Source organism: Scardinius erythrophthalmus, assembly GCF_964197995.2.
Source record: "Scardinius erythrophthalmus genome assembly, chromosome: 11".
In the NCBI taxonomy this organism is placed as follows: domain Eukaryota; kingdom Metazoa; phylum Chordata; class Actinopteri; order Cypriniformes; family Leuciscidae; genus Scardinius; species Scardinius erythrophthalmus.
Genome location: NC_138231.1, coordinates 35,705,482 through 35,728,438, shown reverse-complemented (window position 1 = coordinate 35,728,438; position 22,957 = coordinate 35,705,482). Strand labels below are relative to the sequence as shown.

The 22,957-nt window shown below is 38.9% G+C and overlaps 1 protein-coding gene across 1 annotated transcript in view; it reads right to left on the bottom strand.

Moving 5' to 3' along the window:
* The window catches only part of sh3rf1 (SH3 domain containing ring finger 1), a 49,881-nt gene extending 27,125 nt beyond the window's left edge, over positions 1 to 22,756 (bottom strand). The window contains exons 1-2 of the mRNA XM_081379038.1: positions 22,435 to 22,756; positions 19,630 to 20,189 (exon numbers count right to left, since the gene is read on the bottom strand). Coding sequence (XP_081235164.1) covers positions 19,630 to 20,055 — 426 coding nt within the window. The 5' untranslated portion in view covers positions 20,056 to 20,189; positions 22,435 to 22,756. The remainder of the gene's footprint in view (positions 1 to 19,629; positions 20,190 to 22,434) is intronic.
* Between the last annotated feature and the right edge of the window lie 201 nt (positions 22,757 to 22,957).

The following is a 22,957-nucleotide window of genomic DNA, read 5'->3' as shown; positions in this document are numbered from 1 at the left end:
ACAATCAGTTTACAATCTTCTTTGTGACTGTCTCCTTAACAAGAAGATTCATAACAATCATTCGTTCATGAATCGGACATCGCAGCTGGTGTTGCTTCGTTTTATTTTAGTCACAGTTGATGATCTATTAAAGCAGTGCTAAGAGTCGATGTTAAAGGCAAAATTACAATGAGAAAGTAATTAAAAAAAGGTTACACCAGCTGGGGTGCAATACCAAACAGACACCCCACACATCAAATGAATCAGTGCGTGTTTGGAGTTATAGAGGGTGCATTAAAATGTACACAGTGCGTAGAAGAAGGGCAGTGCAATGTTTCCCTGATGATTTAGAAAAAAGCTGTTATAGGAGTTTGGGGGAGGTTTGGTAAGGCAGGAGACCATCTGACCCCCATCTACATGTAGATCATTTAGCTTAAGAAATCCCTCAACACTGACAAAGATGACAGGAAAAAGAGGACAACTCCCAAGGGGCACAAGCAATCAAACCCATCCATCACACTTTAGTGCTTCCCTCATAACCCTAGCACAATCAGAATCACCAAATGGAGATGACGCCGTGCAATTGACAGGAGTTTGTGCGTGTGGCGTCCATGTTGTTTTCATTACGGCTACATTAGCTGAAATGGGCTGCTAATGGCTCTGTTTATGACCACTGGGAAATGACCTGACCTGTCCCTCATCTGTGTCCTCAGCTAAAAATGGACTCCCACCCACAGCTGCTGCTGAAGCCTCATACTTTTCACCTCAAGACTAACGGGCATCCCTGCTGAAGCTTTAGTGGATAATTACTTTGTAAAGGATGATAGATCAGGTGTGGAGGATGCTGAGTGGGCGCTTACGACTGAGGGAAGGAGTGAAATTGATTCAGTCAATGCAGGGCTGAATAGCAAAACATCAGGTTTAACCAGGCGAAGGAAACAAATATTCATCTGCAGCAATGATTTTAGTCTGTCATGAACCCAGTAAGGAGCAAAAGTTCATCAGACTGCAGCAAGACCTTGATGAGGAACGGAAAGAACAGTGTTCACGTTAGATCAGAGAGAGAGAGAGAGAGAGAGAGAGAGAGAGAGAGAGAGAGAGAGAGAGAGAGAGAGAGAGAGAGAGAGAGAGAGAGAGAGAGAGAGAGAGAGAGAGAGAGAGAGAGAGAGAGAGAGAGAGAGAGAGAGAGGGAGGGGGGAAAAACAGTTAGAGAGCTAATCAGGTTAGACATGTACTTGTTGTCCTGTCCTTCTACATTCAACCCTTGACCTTTATATCCAGTAAATGAGTAGTGTTCTCCGATGATCAAAATTTAAATGGGGTATAAAGTTTCCATGGCAACATCTGCAGAAGATTCACAGTTCTTGCTGTCACTTTCATAGCAGAACACAGAAATGAGAGATGGGGAGGTGGCGAGATGCAGAAGTTTCATGGCATAATGTTAGAAAACAACATTTGCTTTCACGCACTCTGAGAGGGAAAAATAGCTCATAGAAAACAAATGATATTTAACCCCTTCATGTGCAAACTTAAGATATATAACAGACGGCCCCAGATTATTGTTGTTCAACATTCACTGCATTTTAAAACATCACACCGCACCTACTTGCTCGGGACAAACTGAGTATCATTAGAACGATTAAAGACTCAAGCTTCGAAATTTTACCACTGTTTATGATAAAACTGGGTTGCAGTGACGTTCATTTCTTAATTTCTTAAAATATTTTATCTGTAATTTTTTCTATTTTGAATAGAATATCATCACGCATATGAATTCTCTCACGCCTGCTTCGGTTTATTTGTGTTCACATAGGCTAGATGCACTAGACAGCGTCCGTTAGGGCTCTTAGTCCAAAGGTGCGCATATTTGGAGAAATATTGATTTATCACGTTTGCCAAATATTTTGTCATACAGAATACCATTTCTATTCATTTCACACTGAATTGTGCGATCTGAAATGATGCCTACTTAAAATTCAGTTGAAATTTCATTGATTTGATATTTAAAAATGACATTAATGTATTATTTTATTGCTTAACTGAACTAATAGTAAAATAAACATTTGAAATTAGGGGTGCACCGATCCGATATTAGGATCGGATATCGGCCGCGATACTGATAAAATAGCTGGATCGGGGATCGGAAAAAATAACAGATCCACGGGCCGATCCAGGTTTTTTTTTTTTTTTTTTTTCTCTCGTCGTCGCAGCAGAACCTACGTCATTCGTCAGCTTCACGCGTGTCGCATGCTAGAAGCAACATGGAGCGAGCCAGAGGCCGTTTCTCAATACCAAGTACGCAAACTTCGGACTTGCGTCCTCCTTGGTAGTTCGGACTTGCCAAGTTCGACTCAGGAGAACAAACTCCCGAGGACGAGAGGACGCGAGTCCTGTTATTCTGCAAATGGAACAGCATGCGTTCTTGATCGCGTCACTCAGCTCGCTCTGGCTACTCCGGTAATCTCTTTATGTATATTTTAGCCAAAAATAAAACGAAGTATGTTATACAACACCACTCTGCCTCTTTTCATTTAAAAAAAAAAAATCTTAAACATATTAATGGCCACATAAATGGTTCAGGCAAACGCGTACATTGATTATCTTTACTGCATAATAACAACACGAAATATAAAACACAACCCTGCTTCTTTTTGTTTTCATTTTTTAAAATATGAAACATAATGATCATTAAAATTGACATTTAAATTTGCCATTCCTGATTAAGTGAGCCTTCACAGGTCATGTTTGTGATGGTGGTGTGACACACATTACAATGTTTGATTATTATTATTTGTATGTGTGATCAAGTTGTTGTTCGACCAACTTTTTATTTTTTTATTCTCAGGTTCAGCTGCTATGTTGCATTTTAAATTCCTGTTGCAGGACTTTGCACTTTATATTTTTACATGTTTACAATTTTTGGAAACACAGTTTTTTTGTTTCCACCGCTACATGTTAATTTGATTTTTTTTACATTTATTTAAAGAAGTTTGATTATATTCCATTTTCGATTTGAATGCACAGTTGTTTTTTAAATAAATAAGAATACAACACATTACATACATCTGTTATTTTGTCTTAGTTATGTTTAGTTAGTAAAGTCTGGTGCCTTTAGTCTCTTCAAGGAAGGTGGAAGGTGGAAGGTATACAGTTTATTATTAATTCAACTATAGTATCGGATCGGTATCGGGTATCGACAGATACACAAAGCCCAGGCATCGGTATCGGTATCGGGACTGAAAAAGTCGGATCGGTGCACCCCTATTTGAAATGTTATTGTTTTTCATTTTTATTTTTGAATAAATTAATAATTGATTCCTTTTTATTTTTAAATCCTAATCCACTATAGTTTAACACTGCCTTTTCAACCCTTTAGACAGAAACACGTAACACACAAATGCAATCTTGTCAACAGCCTTGTTATTTTTATTTTATAGGATGCTGGAAAAAGGGCTGATTGTTTAAATTACTTCTAGTCTTTTTTTATTAACTTGCAATGTAGCGTATACACAAACACACAGACATCACACTTTATCGTGACACTGCATGAATGCCTGTGAGATATTATCCCAACACCAATAAACAACAGAACAGAGGAAGAGAGAATCACAAAAACAGGAGGCAAAGTAAAGCTCAGAAAACACATGCGGCTAGCTGTCTGGACCCCAGATGTGCATCTGGACCACGATCACAGATGAAACTGAGCAGAATGGCTTTCTCCTGATCCCTCTTTCCCCAGCACTCTCATTTATCTTATACTTTAGTTACGGCCATGGCCATCCAGTCACACACTTGTGTCTATTTAAGCCATGTGACCATCCCACCAGACATCCACCTCATAACAACCCACACCTGTTCCACAGTCACCGACCTCCATAAAACCTCTGCATTTCACCTTGCCGCGGGGAACCGGACTACACTTTAGGGGCTCATGGGAACCACGGCCATTACAACTCGATTGAGTCAATCTGCCACAAAACGGTGTACAAAGTCTCATGGGAGTTGAAGTCCTTTCATGAGATCAAAGCTGCCCAGCCTAAATGTGTGGACAAATGAACCATGAAATAGGCATGTGTAAAGCTAAATTTCAAACTAGAAGCAGAGGCCTAGTTAAGAGGAAAAGAAAAGCCTTTTTCAATGAGTAAAACACTAAACATATGGGAGTACAGAGGAGATGTTGCCGAGGCAGAGACTTTTCTGTAAGCTACAGATTAGTCATCAAAAAGAAACTGTTTTAACATGGAGGGGGTCTGAGCTTTATAGTGGAATTATGGAAAAGTAGCATGTGGTTTTCATGAAGCTTGTGCGTAATGGTGTGCATTTGTAACTTACTTGCTGGAAAACTAAAGTAAATGTGTGCTGCTATTTTGCATGTGGACAGTTTTTCTCTCACTGTGGGTGTGTGTGTAAACTTGCCTGACCTCACTTACTACAGTAAAGACAGGTGGTTTGGGGTGTGCTGAGGATCACAGATTGTATATCTTAACACTGCATGGGCAGAATAACACAACCCTCAATCTACAGCACTGGGGAAAACTTCTATTTAGCATTCAGTTTTAACCTCACCACATCATCTTTATTCATCAACTCATATACCTCAAAGAAAACCACTGACCAGTCAGACGGGTTCAGTGCTTTCAGACCCCAGGGTTCCAAACTGCCATTTTCCCCACACAATTTTGAATGAACCCAGCTTGATTTACACCCTTAAAAAGATCATACACATATACCTGTCCATCAAACGCATCATCGGAGCCTTTTCTATCATGTAAATAGGACTATCCTTATTTGAGGCAATGTCCGTTTTTTTTGTTTTTTTTTTACATTGAAAGTTAATTCAGCAAGGATCAAAATTCACAGACATTTATAATGTTACAAAATATTTTGACTTCAAATAATTTATTAGAATGATTTCTGAAGGATCATGTGACACTGACTCGTGATGCTGAAAATTCAGCTTTGCCATCACAGGAATATATTACATTTTTAAATATAATAAAACAGAAAACAGTTCTTTTCAAGAACTAATATTCAATTGTAATACTATTTAACAACATTACTGTTTTTACTGTGTATTTAGTCAGCCTTGGTGATGAGCATCAGAGATGTCTTTTAAAAACTCTAAAAATCTAAATCAACCTACCGTTAAAAAACAAAATAATCTCATAAATCCTCACAATTACGGTATATAAAAACTCGGGAAGACAATTAATGTTGGAAATTCCAGCTGGAAACCAGTACCTTTTTACACTGTATTTGGGAATGTAGTCTTGTTAAACCATTCTGGAAACAAGTCATGGATGTTTTAAGTGTAAAATATCTTAAACTCCTAAACTGTGTTAAAATGAAAAAAATACCTAATGTTTAAAAATGTGTATTTTCGGTTATTATGGTATGTATTACAATGGCAAGTGGGATTATTTTGAGACACTAGAAGACAATGAAAGCCCCAGAACTGAAAGAGTGGGCCAGTGCAATGGTAGAAATAGCATCTTATGAATCTATGCTATAGCAGAGTGAACGATGTTAGAAAGTCTCCTTGGGAAGAGTTCTGGACACATATTACAGTAAGGTCTTAAAATGAATAGATAACTTTGTGTGTGGTCTTGTACTGTATTTTATTTTTTTATGATCAAAATGTGCATGTAACCCTGTTTTTATCGTAATGTTGTACTGCTGTCCCCCATCAACCTCCCAAAAGAAGCAATAAAAAAACAAATCAACTCCAAACTTTTGAACGACAGAATTCCTAAAGGTAACATTTTTGCGTATAACGTATAGACACATATTACTGGATGTTTCTTGCCTGTTTTGAACCTACAACCTTTCACTCATGAACCCGAACAATAATATCCAACAATAACCAACACGCCACACCACCACATTGCCTATAAACGCTGTCTCTGAGTATTCTGTAGCCTATCTCTCAACCGCTATTTTCTTTTTTTTGTTCCATCTCCTTCTCTGTATTTTTCTCTCTTTTTACTTAGCTGACAACACTTCTGGTCTTTATGCACGCTCTCTCTCTCTACCGCAGCATGAAGCCGTTACAAATGCAGAAATAATGACGAAGCAGTGTGTTTGAAAGTCTGTGAAACACATAATGTGAAGATGAGTGTGTGTGTGTGCACATTAGTGACAAGACAGACTGAGTGAAAAGAGGCAAAGAGAAGTAATTAGCACTGGAGAGTGCATTCTTTTCTCTTTCCCCTCCCACCAATCTTTCTCAAAACCAATGCTTTTGGTGCAGACCAGAGTCTCTTTGAGTTGGTGTGAAAATCGCCTGAAAAGGTGGTCTTAGGTAGAGTTCTCTGGTACGTTTTGCAGTTGGAATGAATGCAATCGTTGGTAAAATGCTACTGATGACGTATAATTTGCATCTTTCATGCTCCTGGTCACATTTATACTATAAGCACATTTTTCAAAGCTGTTTATCTCTGAATAAATTGTCTTCGGAGAGCAGCTTGTGCATTTCGCATCTCTTGCATCCGTGGCAGACAAATGAAAGTGCTGTTCTGTGCATGTAAAGTTTTGCCGGTAAATCCAATGCGACAAAAACATGAATAAAACAACTTCTCAGTTCCAAGTCGTCAGGACTAAGCAATCAAAGTAAATGTGAAAAAAAAAAAAAAAAAAAACGCCTGTGTTTTTCCGCCTGTGCTCCCTTTTTCCATCTATTCCTGCCGGTTCTCCCATTCCATGCAATTCATCTCTACTTCTTATACAGTTTAACCCTCAGAGACGCAAACCCCCTCTCTATCTCTCACATGTCAAATCTCTCACCTAACTGTCAAGGCTTCGGTTAATTTCATTGGCTGGTTTATTGGGCCCAGAATGCAATGCTCTGCAAGCTAGGTGACGATACAGATACAGCTTGGCGAAGTGTTAATTCAAAGTCTTTTTCATAACCCGACATAGAGCAGAGTAACTTGGTTACAATCACACTTACATATTCACTTTCGAACATTCAGAGCTATCAGAGGAAGTAAAAAGAAGAAAAAGAAAAATTGAAAACAGTGGGCTGGTTGCAATGGTGACAGGAAAAGGTCTAATGTAATTTGGTGTGATCAGAGGGGGAGAAGCCTGAAAGAATGAGACTAATGAGGTTAGCGTAGCAAACTTTATTAAAACGCTAAACACACACTTGCACTTTAGTGCCAACAGGCAACGCAGAAGCTGTTCCATCCCGAGTTCCCCAGGCCTGATTAGCACAATATTCAGAGCTGATTCCTGCAGTTTCATGCACACCCACAGAGCTGCCTCTCTAATCCACTTCATAGTGTTACAGTCACACAACCATCAGCACTTAATCACACATCAGCTGAGATAGAGCTAGAGATAGAGAGAGGAGGGGGGAGAAAGAACGGCATAATAGAGTCAAAGACAAAAAGCAAAAGAATAAGCCAAACAAAACGAAAAAGAAGTGAAAGGATTGCAAAGAGAAAGAGAAAAAGCAAAGAAAAAGAAAAAGAAAAAAAGAAAGTGAGCACAAGCAAGAACAAGAGTAAAAGAATAAAGCAAAAGAGCAAAAATGAAAATATTAAACAGCACAAGAGGAAAATGAGCCAAAAAGAAAGAAAGAAAGAAAAAGCAAAAGAGAGCAAATATGGATATGAATGAAACAACATAGTAGAGTGTGCAAGAAAGCAAAAAGTTCGAAAACAATTGGTGAAGGAAAGGGGAAGGCACAAAAGAAAGACTTAAAGAGAGCAAAAAAAAAGAAAACTGAGCACAAGGGAACAAGAAAGAAAGAATGAGCACATGAAAATTGAAAAAGAAAATAAGAGAAAAGAAAAAGAAAACAAAGGATAATAAAAAAGTAGGCTAAATGAAGGAATAAGAGCAAGAAAGAGCAAAAGAGTGTGAAAAGGGAGAAAGCAGGATATGAGTATAGGAAGAAAACTAAATGGGAGAAATGAGGCATAAAGGAAGTTAAAGAAACGTCACTCGAGGGACAAATGCAGATGAACTGAGATGTAGAGCCCCCTGAGGACCTCATCTGAACTTTCACAACAGACAGAGCCGCAGAAGAGCGTGACACACAACAGAGCCACAGGAAAACTCCTCCACACATCACAGTCAACCACAAGACCAGAGAGAGGTGAAGCAACATCCATCTCACACACCAGAAGATCCTTGAAGGAGATCTCGGAGCGGTTTTATAAGCGGTTTAATACTAGAACTCAAAAATATTCTGCATGATTATGGAAGAATGCAATTATTAGGCTTATTATTATTATTTATAAAACACACAGCCTCTTCAGAATTAATGGAATATTCTTGGAATGTATTGGATTCCAAAACAATTTTTGTTAGACGAACCCCTTTGACCTAAAATATTTATTTTTAAGTAACCCTGAGATTTTAAGTGTTTCTAATGTTTTATGAAAAAGTGTTTGTTAATTTTTGTTAAATTTATCAAGACGTATTTTGGGGATGTTTTATGCCTTTATATATAGAGAGAGAGACAGAAAGCAAAATGGTAGAAAGAGCCAGGATTCAATCTCGGGTCTCCGAACCTCAAATATGTGTTATATGTCAGAGCACTGGCTGTCGTCTAAGACTACATTTTTATGATGTTCCCTCCTTTCTGCAGTTCCTTCACGAACCCACAAAAGTTTGGGAAACCCTGCCCTACAGCAAAGGAACGTCCATCCTGAAAGGATGTGGATTTGAGGAGGAGGAAGGGAATGTTTGGACACACACAACCACTGAAACTATGTGCAGCTTAATCTTTCGGGTATGGGGTCAAAAGTCAGACCCCAAAAAGCCCATCAATCAACATGAGGCAGAAGACCTGTCAATCAATCACCTTTACCCATCAGCATTAAGAATGAGGGAGCGTCTCCATTTCAAATACTAAACAACTCCTCGAATAGAGCTATTATTTATAGATAATTTAAAATGCTGATCAAGATCAAAACAGACACACAAACGGTGAGATTAAGCGAATCAGATTCGTCTGATAACAGCCATGAGAACACACACGGTGACGTGTAGATTTGTGAGTGTGGTTCAGTCCAGGTGGGCCATCACAGGTGTGACAGATTTACTACAAAACAGCACCAAAAGAAAACATTACAAACACAAAAACACAGCTGTCAGGAGAGCTCAGGTGTCTTACGAATATGCCACCCATCACACACACACACACACACACACACACACACACACACACACACACACACACACACACACACACACACACACACACACACAGTGGCATGATGAAATATGGATTGGTTGGAGTTTATTGATTGGTGAATAATGACCAGATGTGACTCAGCTGGGAAAGATGCAGATGGCAGCAATGAATGAATGCATGCGCGTGTGTATGTGAGTGTGTGTGTGTGTGAGTGTGTGTGTATGTATGTGTGAGGAGCAGATGTTAATATTACCAAATGAAATATTCAAGGGTATATTGGTCTAGTCCAACCTACAGATTGAGATAACCTAACCATTTACAATCTGACTGGCTGGTTTAGGAGTAAGAGCATGGAAAACAATTTTTATGTGAATGGTCCTGATAGTAATGCTTAAAAAAAAAAAATAATAATAATAATAAAAAAAAAGACAAAATCTATATTTTAAGGCCTGTTCATTCCAAGGACAATAACTATAAAGTTGTAATAGCCTAATCACTGTAACTCTACACCACAGCTATAACGATAAAGACACAGCTAATGTAAGATACCGTCATTAACAACCAATCACAATCCACCTGAGCATTTAAAGTGCATGCCAGATGACAAAACTGCAGCACAAGTTTACAATCAATAGAACGTTATCTTTTGTTAGTGTGGACACTAATATAGTTTAGCGTTCTTACTGTGAACTGGCCTTTACTCTGTGAATGGTGCTAGTTGAATAGTCCAAAATGACAAGTCATTGATTTGATTCAGCCTTAACTTCTGCCCTGTGAAATATACAGCATTAGCAGAGAGAAATCAAACATTACGTGAAACATACTAATTGGAATAGAATCAAATAAAATCAGAATCAAAACAAGAGCTTGTGAATCAGAATAAAATATAATCTAGAAATCCGTATTGATACCCAGTCTCCATGTTTAGTTAAAATTTCTCAAATAACTAAGTGACTCTCAGGCAGAATAAACTGAATGAGGACCAAACCGTGAACAAAAAAGTCAGTGCAAAAATAATATCGGTCATTCGCACTTCAATACACCAAAAAATTAAACACTATTTTCAAGGAAACCATGTCGGAACTGAAACTGCAATTAGTCTAGTTTCAGCTTAAAGACATGAGTAATTCCTGACATCGAAGACACTTAAACACACAGAGACAGAGAAACTCACACACCCTTCCCCAAGGGCCCACCGGCGTTCTCCACTAAACAGAGAGTCAGTCTCCATGGTTACGCTTTTAACACCTGATTAGGTCTTTTGATCCCTACCCTGAAATTATGTAACCTCAGGGCAGAGAAATGGACAGTCACACCCAGCAGAACCACAGCATACACAAACACATCCAAAACACAACAAACCCCAAAACACCTGCCTGCGCCGCAGCATGCTAACACACACACACCTCTGAATACGCTCAAAAACAACAAGGCTTTTCACAAATAGCGGGCCAAACTGTGAAATACAACTCACATCAGCCTCATTTATTGTTAATACGCACATACACACTCAAACACAAACCATCTGGAGGCCTGTGGGACACATTACGCTGTTGAGAATGACTTCCTGCTAACGGCTGTGAGAGAAATGAGGGAGGGAATTAAAAAAGGCGAAACAGATGAAAAGGCAGAGAACAAGAAAATGGAAGCAAGGGAGTAATGGGTAATGAAAGGGGAGAGAGGGGGAAATGAGCTGATACGCTTGCAGAGACTACAGCGGGAAGGAAAAGAGAGAGGGGGGATCTGCGTGCACTGAGATCTGTACAGCGTTGCCTACAGGGCCTTAATGAAGGGGTTATTCGACACAGGCACGGGTCAGCCAGAGGATGCCGCGGTAACCATGACATCATCAAAAAGGGCCAGTGTGAGTCAACGCCGCCCGCTCGGCCACAGGGAAGCAAAGGGGCGGGTCAAAGGAATGTCACTTGTATACGTGCCAGGACGTAATAAACAGCATTCCTTGTTCCTTGCGTAAAACACCAAGTACCGCCAAAAAAACACAGCGAGGCGAACACAAGCAAACAGACTGCTGAGAGGAGGCAGGGAGAGAGGAAAAGCTTTACACATCAAAAGAGCGGCCCGCAGAGTTTAGATTTTAGGGCTTTTGGGGTTTGAGGAGGTTTCCACCAAGGAGGTTGCTCTCACGAAACTGTCACTAAAGGACTAATGGTCCCAAGCGGTGCGTGTGGGTGTGCGACCGGGTGAAATGTTAAGGATTTCTCTTGTAATCTGTAGGGTATGTGGGGTAAAGAGAGAGAAAATGAACTTTGTTCGCAGTGATTGTAGTCCAGCACTCAGACAGACGTTCTTTTTTTGTTGTTGTTGTTTAGCATCTCACACTTGATCCAAATATAACCAGCTAACTTTTTTTGTAATAAATAACTTTGAAAAAGCTTAATAAGCAATTAAAGCACTCTTTCAATGCCATGAAAATCGCAAACTTTGACAAATACTGTCTATTATTGTTATTCTTCTGAAGTGGTTATTGTTTACCGGTGGACTGATAAAAATGTGCTTTCCAAATCCAAGAAATTGGCGTTAGTCCAGCCAATCAGATCTCAGTTTTTTGAGAAATTATGGACATTACAATGTTGTTTATTGTTTCATGTTTAACTTCTTTTATCAGTGACAAAAATGACTGAAGAAAATCATCAGTGGATTCAATAGACACTGTGTCAATTTGCAGGGTAAATAAGAGTTACAGTATCAATGATTATAATGGGATGGGATAATCAAAATACATTAAGTATTTAAATGTTAAATCTATTAATTGAAATAATAATCCCGATCACATGTTTAGGGAAATATGAGCAAGCCATCTGAAGAAGAGACTAAGCCTCAACCCACAAAGCCATTAAACCAAGCACTCGTTCATCAATTAAACTTAAGGCCTTCACCATTTTGCCATTCATATCAAGATATTAGATTTAAAACGTGTGCTCTGGGCTAACACAGCAGCTGCTAACGCTTTCTCACTGCCAGATATGGAGATTCATTACATCATTCCTTCATCCAAAGCCGCTTTAGAATCTGATTAAATATTAATACATTTCTGAATGCGTGTATGAGGAAGATCAAAGAGTGGCTTTGAATTGCATTACTGCTCTCTACCTCCTGCTCCAATGCTGACCCCAGTCACGTGACCTCTCACATCTGACCTACGACCCATGAGCTGTTCCTCTTTGTTTCATCTCTGACAACCTAGCTGACCTGCTGGCCACAGAAAGCCGAGTCCCGTCGTCTCTGAACGGGAGGAGAAAGTGATGAGGTTAAACCATCATTATGTCGGCGCACAGTTTCCTGAGTCTCACAGAAAATCAAGACACCAGTGTTTCCTGCTGAGTTCTGTTTTTGCTGAATGTACACTACCGTTCAAAATACTTTGATTCAGCATTGATGTATAAAATTGATCAAAAGACATTTATAATGTTACAAAAGATTTATATTACAAATAAATACTGCACTTTCTATTTATCAAAGAATCCTTAAAAAAAACACTGTTTCCTCAAAAATATTAAGCAGCCCAACATTTTTTAACAGTGATAATAATAAGAAATGTTTCTTGAGCAAATCATCATATTAGAATGATTTCTGAAGGATCATGTGACACTGAAGACTAGATTCTTCCATCACAAGAATAAATAACATTTTAAAATATATTCAAATAGAAAACAGATATTGTAGACTGTAATAATATTTCACAATGTTTTGTGACAAAATAACACTTTTGAATGGTGGTTTTCAAATAAAAAAAAAATTGAATATCAAAAGAATATCTTTCAAACCAGACAGTTGTACAAACCTTACCTATACAAAACAGGTCTTGGTCATTTCGATACACGTGTCATGATCAGTAACAGAATCAGATATTAAAGGGGGGTGAAATGCTATTTCATGCATACTGAGTTTTTTACACTGTTAAAGAGTTGGATTCCCATGCTAAACATGGACAAAGTTTCAAAAATAGAGTTGTACGTTTGAAGGAGTATTTCTGTGGCAAAAATACTCCTTCCGGTTTGTCACAAGTTTTGGAAAGTTTTTTTCGAGTATGGGCATGTGTGACGTCAGATGGGGCGGAATTTCCTTATACGGGTCCTAAGTGCACTTCTCCCGGAAGGGCGCGCGCGCACTCGTAGACCAGAGCGAGAGAGCGAAAGCAGTACGCCCATCAAAGCGCTGTGCTCGGCTTTAGGGAAGTATTTGCCGGATTTGCAGATCGTCTAATGCTTAAGGATGGAGCAGTCCCAACGATAAAGGTTCACGGTCGTGCGTTGGAACCGCAGGCGGTGAGTAAAACTGCTTCAAATGTCTGTGTGTTGTTAGCTATCGGCGCGTAAGCACAGCAAGTAAACAGTGAACAGCGCTCGTGATTCTTTAGCTCCGCCCACACAGCACGCCTCCAGCCGCTCGTTTTTTTCCGGAAAGACTCGGTACAGCCTATCTTTCTTTTATAAATATAATAAAACTAAAGACTTTTTGGAGATATGAAGGATGCAGTACTACTTTATAGGTACTCAAGATTAACATGAGATTGACTGAAACTGAGTGTTTCACCCCCCCTTTAAATGATTAACCATTCTGACTGATTCAATGAGATCATACAGTGAGTGATTCATCCCGACTGAGGTTTTTTTTGAGCAATTCATTAAAGAATTGGTTCACAATAAGTGTCTACGCTAGTTGTGCTACGTGTTTGAATTTGAAGTATAATTTAAAATTTAATAAAGACTATAAAATCAGTTCAGGAAACATTGCGAGACAGATCCGCATTCATTCAAACTAATAACCAACTCAATGAACATTCTGCCTCCTACACAAACTGAACACAAGCCTCTTCTCAAAGTCTGTTCATAAAAAGGTGAACCCCAGGCGGCATCCAGGCAAGTCATTCACAAGCACACAAATACATATGCATCACACGCACAATAAAACTGCTTGTGATTAGTCAGCAGGCATCCCTCTGAGTTGTTTCAGCGAAGTGGCTTTCTGAGCTCTGCGGTAGGGAGAATCACCGAAACAGCTGACATTCAGCCCTTCACCGTACGTGTCCACTGGTGTGGAGTGAGCTGAGAGGAGCAGGTCTTCTCGATTTATTATCTATGGGAGCTGAGAGACAGGCACGCTCAGGGGATTGTGGGATTGACAACAGATTAGAGCAAGTGGTGAGCACGTCAAAGAAGATGAAAATGTGTGACTTTATGCAAATGTACTTTTCAAGTAAGAAAAGCAGACAGTTTATCGCCGTGAGGTGAAGGTAGACATCATAAGATCCTAATCTGCCGATAGTGCTGGAGTTTCAATATTTAAATCATATCGTTACATATTCAGATTTCAAATACAGTTTATATACACTAACATTTAAAAGTTTGAGGTTTAAAAGTTTTTTTAAAGAAATTATGCATTAAATTGATCAAAAGTGACAGTAAAGAAAAACTACAAAACATTTCTATTTCAAATAAATGCTGTTTTTAAATCTTTTTGAATAAAAAAAAGTAAGTAGCTAAAATACTAAGCAGCACAATTGTTTTCAACATTGATATATTAATAATAATAAATATTTCTTGAGCAACAAATCAGCATATTAGAATTTACATGGACACCTTTTGCTTCAATCAGAATTAATTAATTCTGTAAAAACATTTCACAATATTACTGTTAGTACTGCATTTTATATCAAATGAATGCAGCCTTGGTGAGCATAATTAGACTTTTTTCAAAAACATAAAAAATGACTAATCCTTAGTCCTACCCTAGTGTCCTTCATTCTCTTTCCCACCTATTCAGCCTCTTATTTAAATCTAAAAGACAGCTGTAGGGGTTCGTACGCCTCACGCAGACACACAGTGTATGGTGTTCACCCCTTCACTGCCCTGAGTCTGTCAGATCAGAGGTGGCCGCTAACAATAAGCTGTTATGCATCTGTCTGCTAGACCGCACCTCCTGCTATTCTTCAGCTCTGATAGAAATCGGACGGAGAAAGACAAAATCAGAAAGAGAGAGGTGAGAGGGGAGCGGCACCCTTTGCCCACTGGGACTCATGGGTATCAGTGTATTCTTTGATCTTTCAGCTTTTCAGCGGCTCATGGAGTCCACCTGCATGTCTCCGCACCCCACCTCTTTCCCCCTCAGAAACACTTGAATCCACTGGATGAGGTCCAGGGATGGCATGGTTTCAGCTTCAGACATCCAATGCATACCTCACGCAAAAGCATTCACTGTTTGGGACAATTGTTTGTGAACCAGGCTACATTGGTAACTTTGTGTGTTTCAGATTCATTAAAAAGAACAGGAGAAAGTCATTTGTTCATGAATCGGACTACACTGGACAATCACGTTCAGTAAACACTGCAAACTCGTATTCAGACTTGGACTCTAAAAAGTAATGGTAACCTGTTACACAAAAACAAAAGTAAAAAGTAACCTGTTACCACAACTTAAAATTCATGGATGCAAGTTAAAAATTCAAATTTATTGATTTAATTAAAACTTTTAAGTTATTAAAACATTGTTTTTTTTGACATACTAATGTTGATCATTACATCAACTCTTGTGTATAATTTAGACTCAAATTATGCGTTAACTGATTTTTTTTTCTTTTTTTCTTTTTTTTTTAAGTTGTAGTAACTTAATGAAATTGTCTTGATAACTGAATTTTGGGCACTGGATAGTTCCCAGCATGCTTTGTATAGGACTGGATAAAAAGAATAAATGTTGAAATAAAGTGTTATTTTGTTTCTTTTTTAGTGAAGGGAAATACCTGTTATTGTTTAATGCTGTTTTATAGTTCTACAGTTCTGAGTTTCTGTTATGTTGAAGTTTTTGTGGTTACTACTGTGGTGAAAAGTAGACTACATGAAGGCAAACACTACATTGACTCTCTAAACAATAACAGCACTAATGTTAGTTATAATTAATATCTTACTTGATCATTAAATTTAAATGCTAAATAAGTCACATTAAGCATGTGCAGTGACAGCTGTGGATTTTAATTGAAATCAGTACGAGTAATTGGTTCCAGGGCCACAACTCAAGTACTTGGAGCAACTTAATTTTTTGAGTTATCAGCCTATTTAGTTCTCTAACTCAATGTAGTTTGTTGGTTCAAAGTTGACATAACTCAAAAAGATTGATGCAAACAGTTGTGTTCATTTTTGTTGTTGTTGAGCCTACACTTTTTTTTTTAGAGTGCAGATCAAATATGCCACCTACTTGTACACACTAGTACGCAGGTGCTGAAACAGCCACATAATGCAACATCTGACAACCAAGATCTCAGGGGTGTGGATGTCTGCATGCGTGTATCCCTGAACCAGGGAGGAATTCTTCTCCTTAACGCTAGTTTGCTTCCATGCGTGAGTGCGTGTTTTGTGCATCTCCAAAGCAGAGCATATCATGTGTCAGATTTAACAAAACCTCTCTGAAGACCTAAATAACAGACCTGCCACTCACACAACGCTCTGTTATCATGTAGTCTCAGATGCATTCCTGGTCCTTACACCCCCTCTGAATCACAGGCTCTGTTTGAAGCTACAACTGCTGTAAAAAGCCCATTCCTCCGGCAGCTAGGCTGTTTACAGCATCTCAGATACACCCTTAAATAGGTTGGCGTGCGAAAACACAGTGGGCACAAAGAGAGAGAAGATAAGAAACAATCACTGCCAAGTTTGCGCGTGCAAGAGTTGAGGGGAACTTTTTTTTTTTTTTTATCAACGAGTTTTAGAGTTTACAACAACCTTACATTACCTCACTTTGTTGGATTCAGTCGGCTCTTTCAAACAGCCTAATGCTAATGACTGTGTTCTTAAAGCATGATATGTACACTGACAAGCTAATTAGATAAGAGTGTGTGTGCGGAAAATCAATCAGATTTGATTATTTTCAGAGATGTAGTCGTGCTCTGAAGGTACTTTAGGATAAGGAGGAGGTGCTATTGAAGTGATGCCAATTAAAGGAAGAATACGTGTAATCACAAACAAAGGCAAATTTAAAAATAGTGGGTTTGGGATTCAGTTCAAGAGTTTACAGAAATAGAAAACAGACTGAAAATATGAGAAGTGATTTTATCATCCAATAACTGAATCTTCAAAATGTAAAGAAACGTTCATGTGAAATAATCCAGATTTAAATGGATATAATGTAGAAGTAACCAACAATGGATGATATTCACAGAAAAAGGGGTCTAAGTATCTTGTGCTCAGCAAGGCTGTAATTGATTAAAAAAATACAGTAAAAGCCTAATTGTGAAATATATTTAACAATTTGAAATAACCGTTTTCTATTTTAATATACTTCAAAATGTTCATGTGACGGCAAAGCTGAATGTTCATTAGCCATTAGTCCAGTCTTCAGTGTCACATGATCCTTCAGAAATCATTCTAATTTGTAGGGCTGTCCCCAACTAAAGATTTTCCTAGTTGACTGTTAATTGTACATTGAAGCCTTTAGTCAATTATAAGTCAATTTCTTCTTATTATCAATGCTGAAAACAGTTGTGCTACTTGAAAAAGTTAAAAATAATGTATTAGCCTAGTTTCGAAACATTCTAAATGTCTTTACTGACACTTGATCTATTTTATGCATTATTTAAATGCATAGAGTAAAATTCATGGCAAAAGAAAAAAAACTTTATGAAAAATAGCATTACCATAGATTATGGGGGAGACAAAGAATGTCAAACTTGGTGAGTCAGAGTAGATGAGCTTCTTTTGAAGACAGGAAAATAAGATTATCTTTAAAACTTAAGTTTGTTGAATATGAGAGGGACGACTATCTTATTAGGCCAATCCAGCTGTCATTTCACAGCACTGATGTTTATGAACAACAAAAGAAGGACATTAAAAGATTATAGACCGGAGATGTCTGCCTTAGAATGCCGCCACCCATCATGCTTTGGGTGGAGGCCTCTTTCTGTCCCATAAGTCTGTGTGGGAGAGATGACAGAGGGCTTGATTGTAGGGACACCTGTGTTTTGTTACAGTGCAAAACCAAAAGGTGGAACACAACAAAACACACAATCACAAAACTGCTGCTATGACAACTATCCTGATCTGCAGGGACACTTTGTTTGAAAGTTATACGGGCAGAAACGTGTGCGCGCTCACTCAGACACAAACAGCCACAAACACAATGGTGTCCGCTTGCAACTTTTTGCTTCCTTTTTTTTCTCCCTCTCACATAGAAAAAAATATAAAGACATCCAAATACACAAACACACCCAACAACAAAAGTGCTGGATAAGATGCAGTTAATGCAACTTTCTCTCAGCAGGGAAGAAGGCTTACCTCAGCTGCTTGAGTTGCTTTAGAAGCAGCACAATGCCCTGAGCTAACAAGATTTTCTCTAGTTCTCTCTAGTCTGTTGGGGCTGCGCAATTAAGCGAAATAAAACCCAAATCACGATATGGCTTAGTGCGATTATCAAATCGCATAGGCTGTGATTTAAATGAATAAATATATGCACCGCCATTGCATATTTCAGGGTGAAGTGCTGGCACTGTGTTCAATTTCACATGAGTAGCTCATGATCTGTTGAGTTTGGGTTGCATATCGTGCATTTGGGAACGGAACATGCGCCAACCATTAACCAAACTTGTAATGAGAAGTGCTTATTAACTGGCTATTGTCAAAAAGGAACGCCTGTATGAGTTGAACAGAAAAGAAGATATTTTAAAGAATGTTGGTATCCAGACAGTTGGTAGCCAATGACATCCATAGTATTTGTTTTTCCTACTATGGAAGTAAATGGGGTCCATGAACTGTTTGATTTCCAACATTCTTTATAATATCTAATTTTATCAGCAGAAGGAAGAAATTCATACAGGTTTGGAACAACATAAGTGTGAGTAAATGATGACAGAATTTTTTATTTTTGGGTGAACTCTCCTCTCTGGGGTTTAAAGAATAAATGGTTTTAGTTTTGAAAATAAAGAAATTAAGTCTCCACAATTGCAGTATCTAGGTCTGTTAGTCCAAATTCACAAAAAACGAAACGGTGCGATTTCAGTCAGACTAAAGCATTTACATGACAGTCCGACTGAAATCGAACTTAAGTGCACATAAACGAAACATCAGAGAAAGTGGTTTCTTCTAAACTCCTAGAAACAGTCCACCCAGTATTCATTTTCCTGAATGTAAATTAGACTCATCCTAAACAAACTCTTTATTTAGAGTTCATTAACCAAAATAATGATATAGATGACAGAGTGAACAAGAAAGAAACATTTCAAATTCCCTAAACACCTAATTATTTCAGAGATATTTCTTCCATTCATATCAAGCTTGGGCTTTGCTGGAAGTCTCCATGGTCTGATTTACACCAATAGTGCGGTACCACTCATGACCAGACGAGATGGGGCAAGACAAACAGTTCTCCACCGACATAACCATTAAGCTAACAGAACTCCATTCATTTAAGTTTTTCTGCATGGAAAAACAAGTTAACTGTATCTAATCAGATCTGTCTGGTATATGGGACTGTGTGAGTCCACCAAAACCATCTAAACTTACCCTAACTGGAGTGCTCTTGGCCTGGGCCCTCTGAGACTGTGCCCCTGTGGAACCTGGATCCCTCTGGCCAGCTCCGGCACCCTGTGCTCTGACCCCCGCCGCTGCCGATCCATTAGTACACGTGCCATGCATGCTTCCCGTCCTCCTCGGCCTCTGCTTGATGCCGTCCAGTAGCCGTACCAGGAGGATGTTGCTAGGCAACTCATCCACGCCACTCTCCACTAGCGTGCGGCACTCCGGGCAGCGCAGTTCTCCACGCGACCCCACAATTCCAAGCAGGCATCGCCGACAAAACGTGTGCTGGCACGGCAAAACCTTTGCCGTGGTGTCCAGTCGCTCCAAGCAGACCGGACACTCTAACAGGTCCAGGAGCGCAGACTCATCCATTTTCACACTCGCACAATCTTTCTCAGTGTAGTCGTTCATTCAGTCAGTTTTGTCTCTCCGAAGAGAGAAGCGCATGGTGTGGGAGTGTGGATATAAGGTTGTTTGGAGGGAAAGGCCAATCCTGCTGTCACGTCACTCCCATGCCGCAGTCATGATCATATCTCTAGCATTCACTGCAGAGAATTAAAGAAAAAAGATATCATATAACACTTATAGAGCATTACATAAATGCAATATATTTGGTGGTTTCAATAGCAGGCGCATGGGAAAGCAATGTAATGAAGATGTTTAAGGGAAGTGTCATAAGAAGCCTAATTTCTAAAATCCAGGATGTTCAAAAACATCTTTGATTTTTAAATGCACAGCAAACTTGACACAAACAGCAGTAGAACAGTATGAACTGGAGCAGAAAATAAGCTTGAAAAGATGTCATCACCAGGGATGGGAATCATAAGGAATTTAATGAATTTGTTTCAGATTCTGGCTCCTCTTAACGATTTTGTTCCCTGATGGTTCTTTTTATACTTCTGAGGAAGAAATATTTGGAAAAAACTGCATTTAATGCCAAATGATGAGATAATTTCAGATTTTAAGAGAACAGATATAAATCATTACAAAGTAATACATCTAAAACAACTCTTGCAAAGGAGAGACTTTTAACAAGTGGCATAAGTGCAATACAATAACTATATAATAAGAATAGCAACAACAAAAAAACAGGTTACATATGTAATTAATGATTTTATCTATTTTCATAAAACACCACTGATTAGTACAAAACTCAAATTGTGTATATTTAACTATACACGTTGTAATATTAACAACCAGTCCTTAACTACACTGATTAATGTCACACAATCACAACATAACACAACACAACAAAAGTTCTGACCGAATCGTACACTAAAATGAATCAATTCATAAGAGTCACTCAGTCGGGAATCGGACCACACTTGCAGCCGTGTAATTTGTGATTCACTAAAAGGAACCGGTTCATAAGAGTCATTCGTTCGGGAAATGGACTACACTGGTCACGCTGTAAAGCTTCGCGCTGCAGATACAGAAAACAAAACTAGTAAACACTGAAGGTGAGTCCCAATTCGCGTACTTTTAACGGGAAAAACGAGATGTGGAATGTTGGAAACTTCATTTACTTAACTGTCACAGCTTTCCTATTTTTAAAACATTATAAAATCATAATCAAATGACCCAATGTAGCTACACTATGCACTCATACTATGTAGCCTACTATTCCATCTAGCGTATGAATTTTATGAGTCAAAAACATGAGAAATGCAAGTTCGACAACAGTTAATAGAACAGACCGGTCGAAAATCATTCGGTTCAGTATTTTTGGAACCGGAACAGGTCCTGGTTATCGGGTCTCAGTCCTACACACAGACCCCAAATGAACTTGGCAACGGGAATTACGCTTCAACAACTAAATAAGAGTTACCGTCACGTTTGGTCGGTTGGCGAAATGAGCCTTCGTGTCTAAACTGCAAATATGCTCGCCCCCGTCCCGTCTCTCCTCGAACCTCATCCACTACTATCCTACCGGTTAACCCAATTCAATATCTAACGTTACTAACTTACCACGATTACAATTTAAAATAGGCAAGCAGAACACTGAATGGAGACTTAATAAAAGAAGATCTGCCAAATCAAATATCTTTATTCTACTAGCTCGTGAACAACAAAACCTGAACCAAAAATCAAATGGTTGTATACAGAATAAACAGAACAAACAATGTTACTACTTAGCGAGGCAATGTAGTTCAAATACAGCTAAAGAGAAAGTTCCCCCCAAAATACAAAAGGATGTTAGGTAAATTGACAGCCCCAGTCACTATTCGCTTGAAAAGATGGAGGAGTGAATGGTGACTGAGGGCGTCAGTCACATCATCTTCAGTGAAAGTCATACAGGTTGCATAGCATGATAGTGAGCAAATGAAGAATTTTCAATTTAACTATCCCTTTAAACATTAACTGCAAACACTCAACCTCGTCCGCTTTTGCGTTAACGTCTTGAATAAAATCCGAAATCCAATTTAATTACTACAAAACATTAGCTACATTGTAACCGAGTAGCGGTACAGATATATCGGCCCCACAACTGCTGTCTGAGTCTGTTTAAATAACTCCTGAAACTAACTAACCCATCACCAATAGTGATTTGAAAACCACGGCAAAATGAGAGAAAAAAAAAGAAAAAACGAACAAAAAAGTATAGTGTTGTGCGTGATGTGTCACAATAAACAGGGCACGACACAGACGCTTTTCATCGACACGTTTGTCTGTAACTCGTGTTCATGTTGCTTGTAAGTAACCTACGTTAGATTAACAAACTTTAATCGGATGTTCAATTTTAATTTAGTGTCTTATTACAGAGAGATATGTGAGAGCACGAAACGCTACCTTAAATAAGGGCCCCTTCTCACTCCTCCTCTTCTTCCAGAACAGTTTCTTTCCCGAGTTCCTCAAAGTAGGGAATTCGCTCTGGAAAAGGGATCCTGAAATCTTGATCGCCCAGTTGGACACAAGTTTACATATTCAGGTCCGTAAATCACAGCAAAGGACAGGTCATCGCTCTTGAGCCGTTCGGTCGAAAAAGCAAAAGATCCAAGTCCGAGAGATTCAGGTAGATTAAATTGAGAAGAAAGCAAAGAAAAACAGGAGAAGCGAGTTCCTGCGTCCGAGCGCCATGACGAGCTCTGTTGATACTGTGGGACTCTGCAGCGGACGTGTAGTCGGGAGGGAGGGTTTTCAAAACGCACAGCTGAGAGAATGCAGCAGCCTGCGGGTTTTTTTCTCTGTTTACGCTTTGTCCTAGATAAACAACCCAAATTCTGCACTTTTGATCGTCAGAAATAAGCAAAATGTATTTCTAAACCTTGCTGATTTAGTCTATCCGTAGAGGATAGTACACTCGGCAACGTTT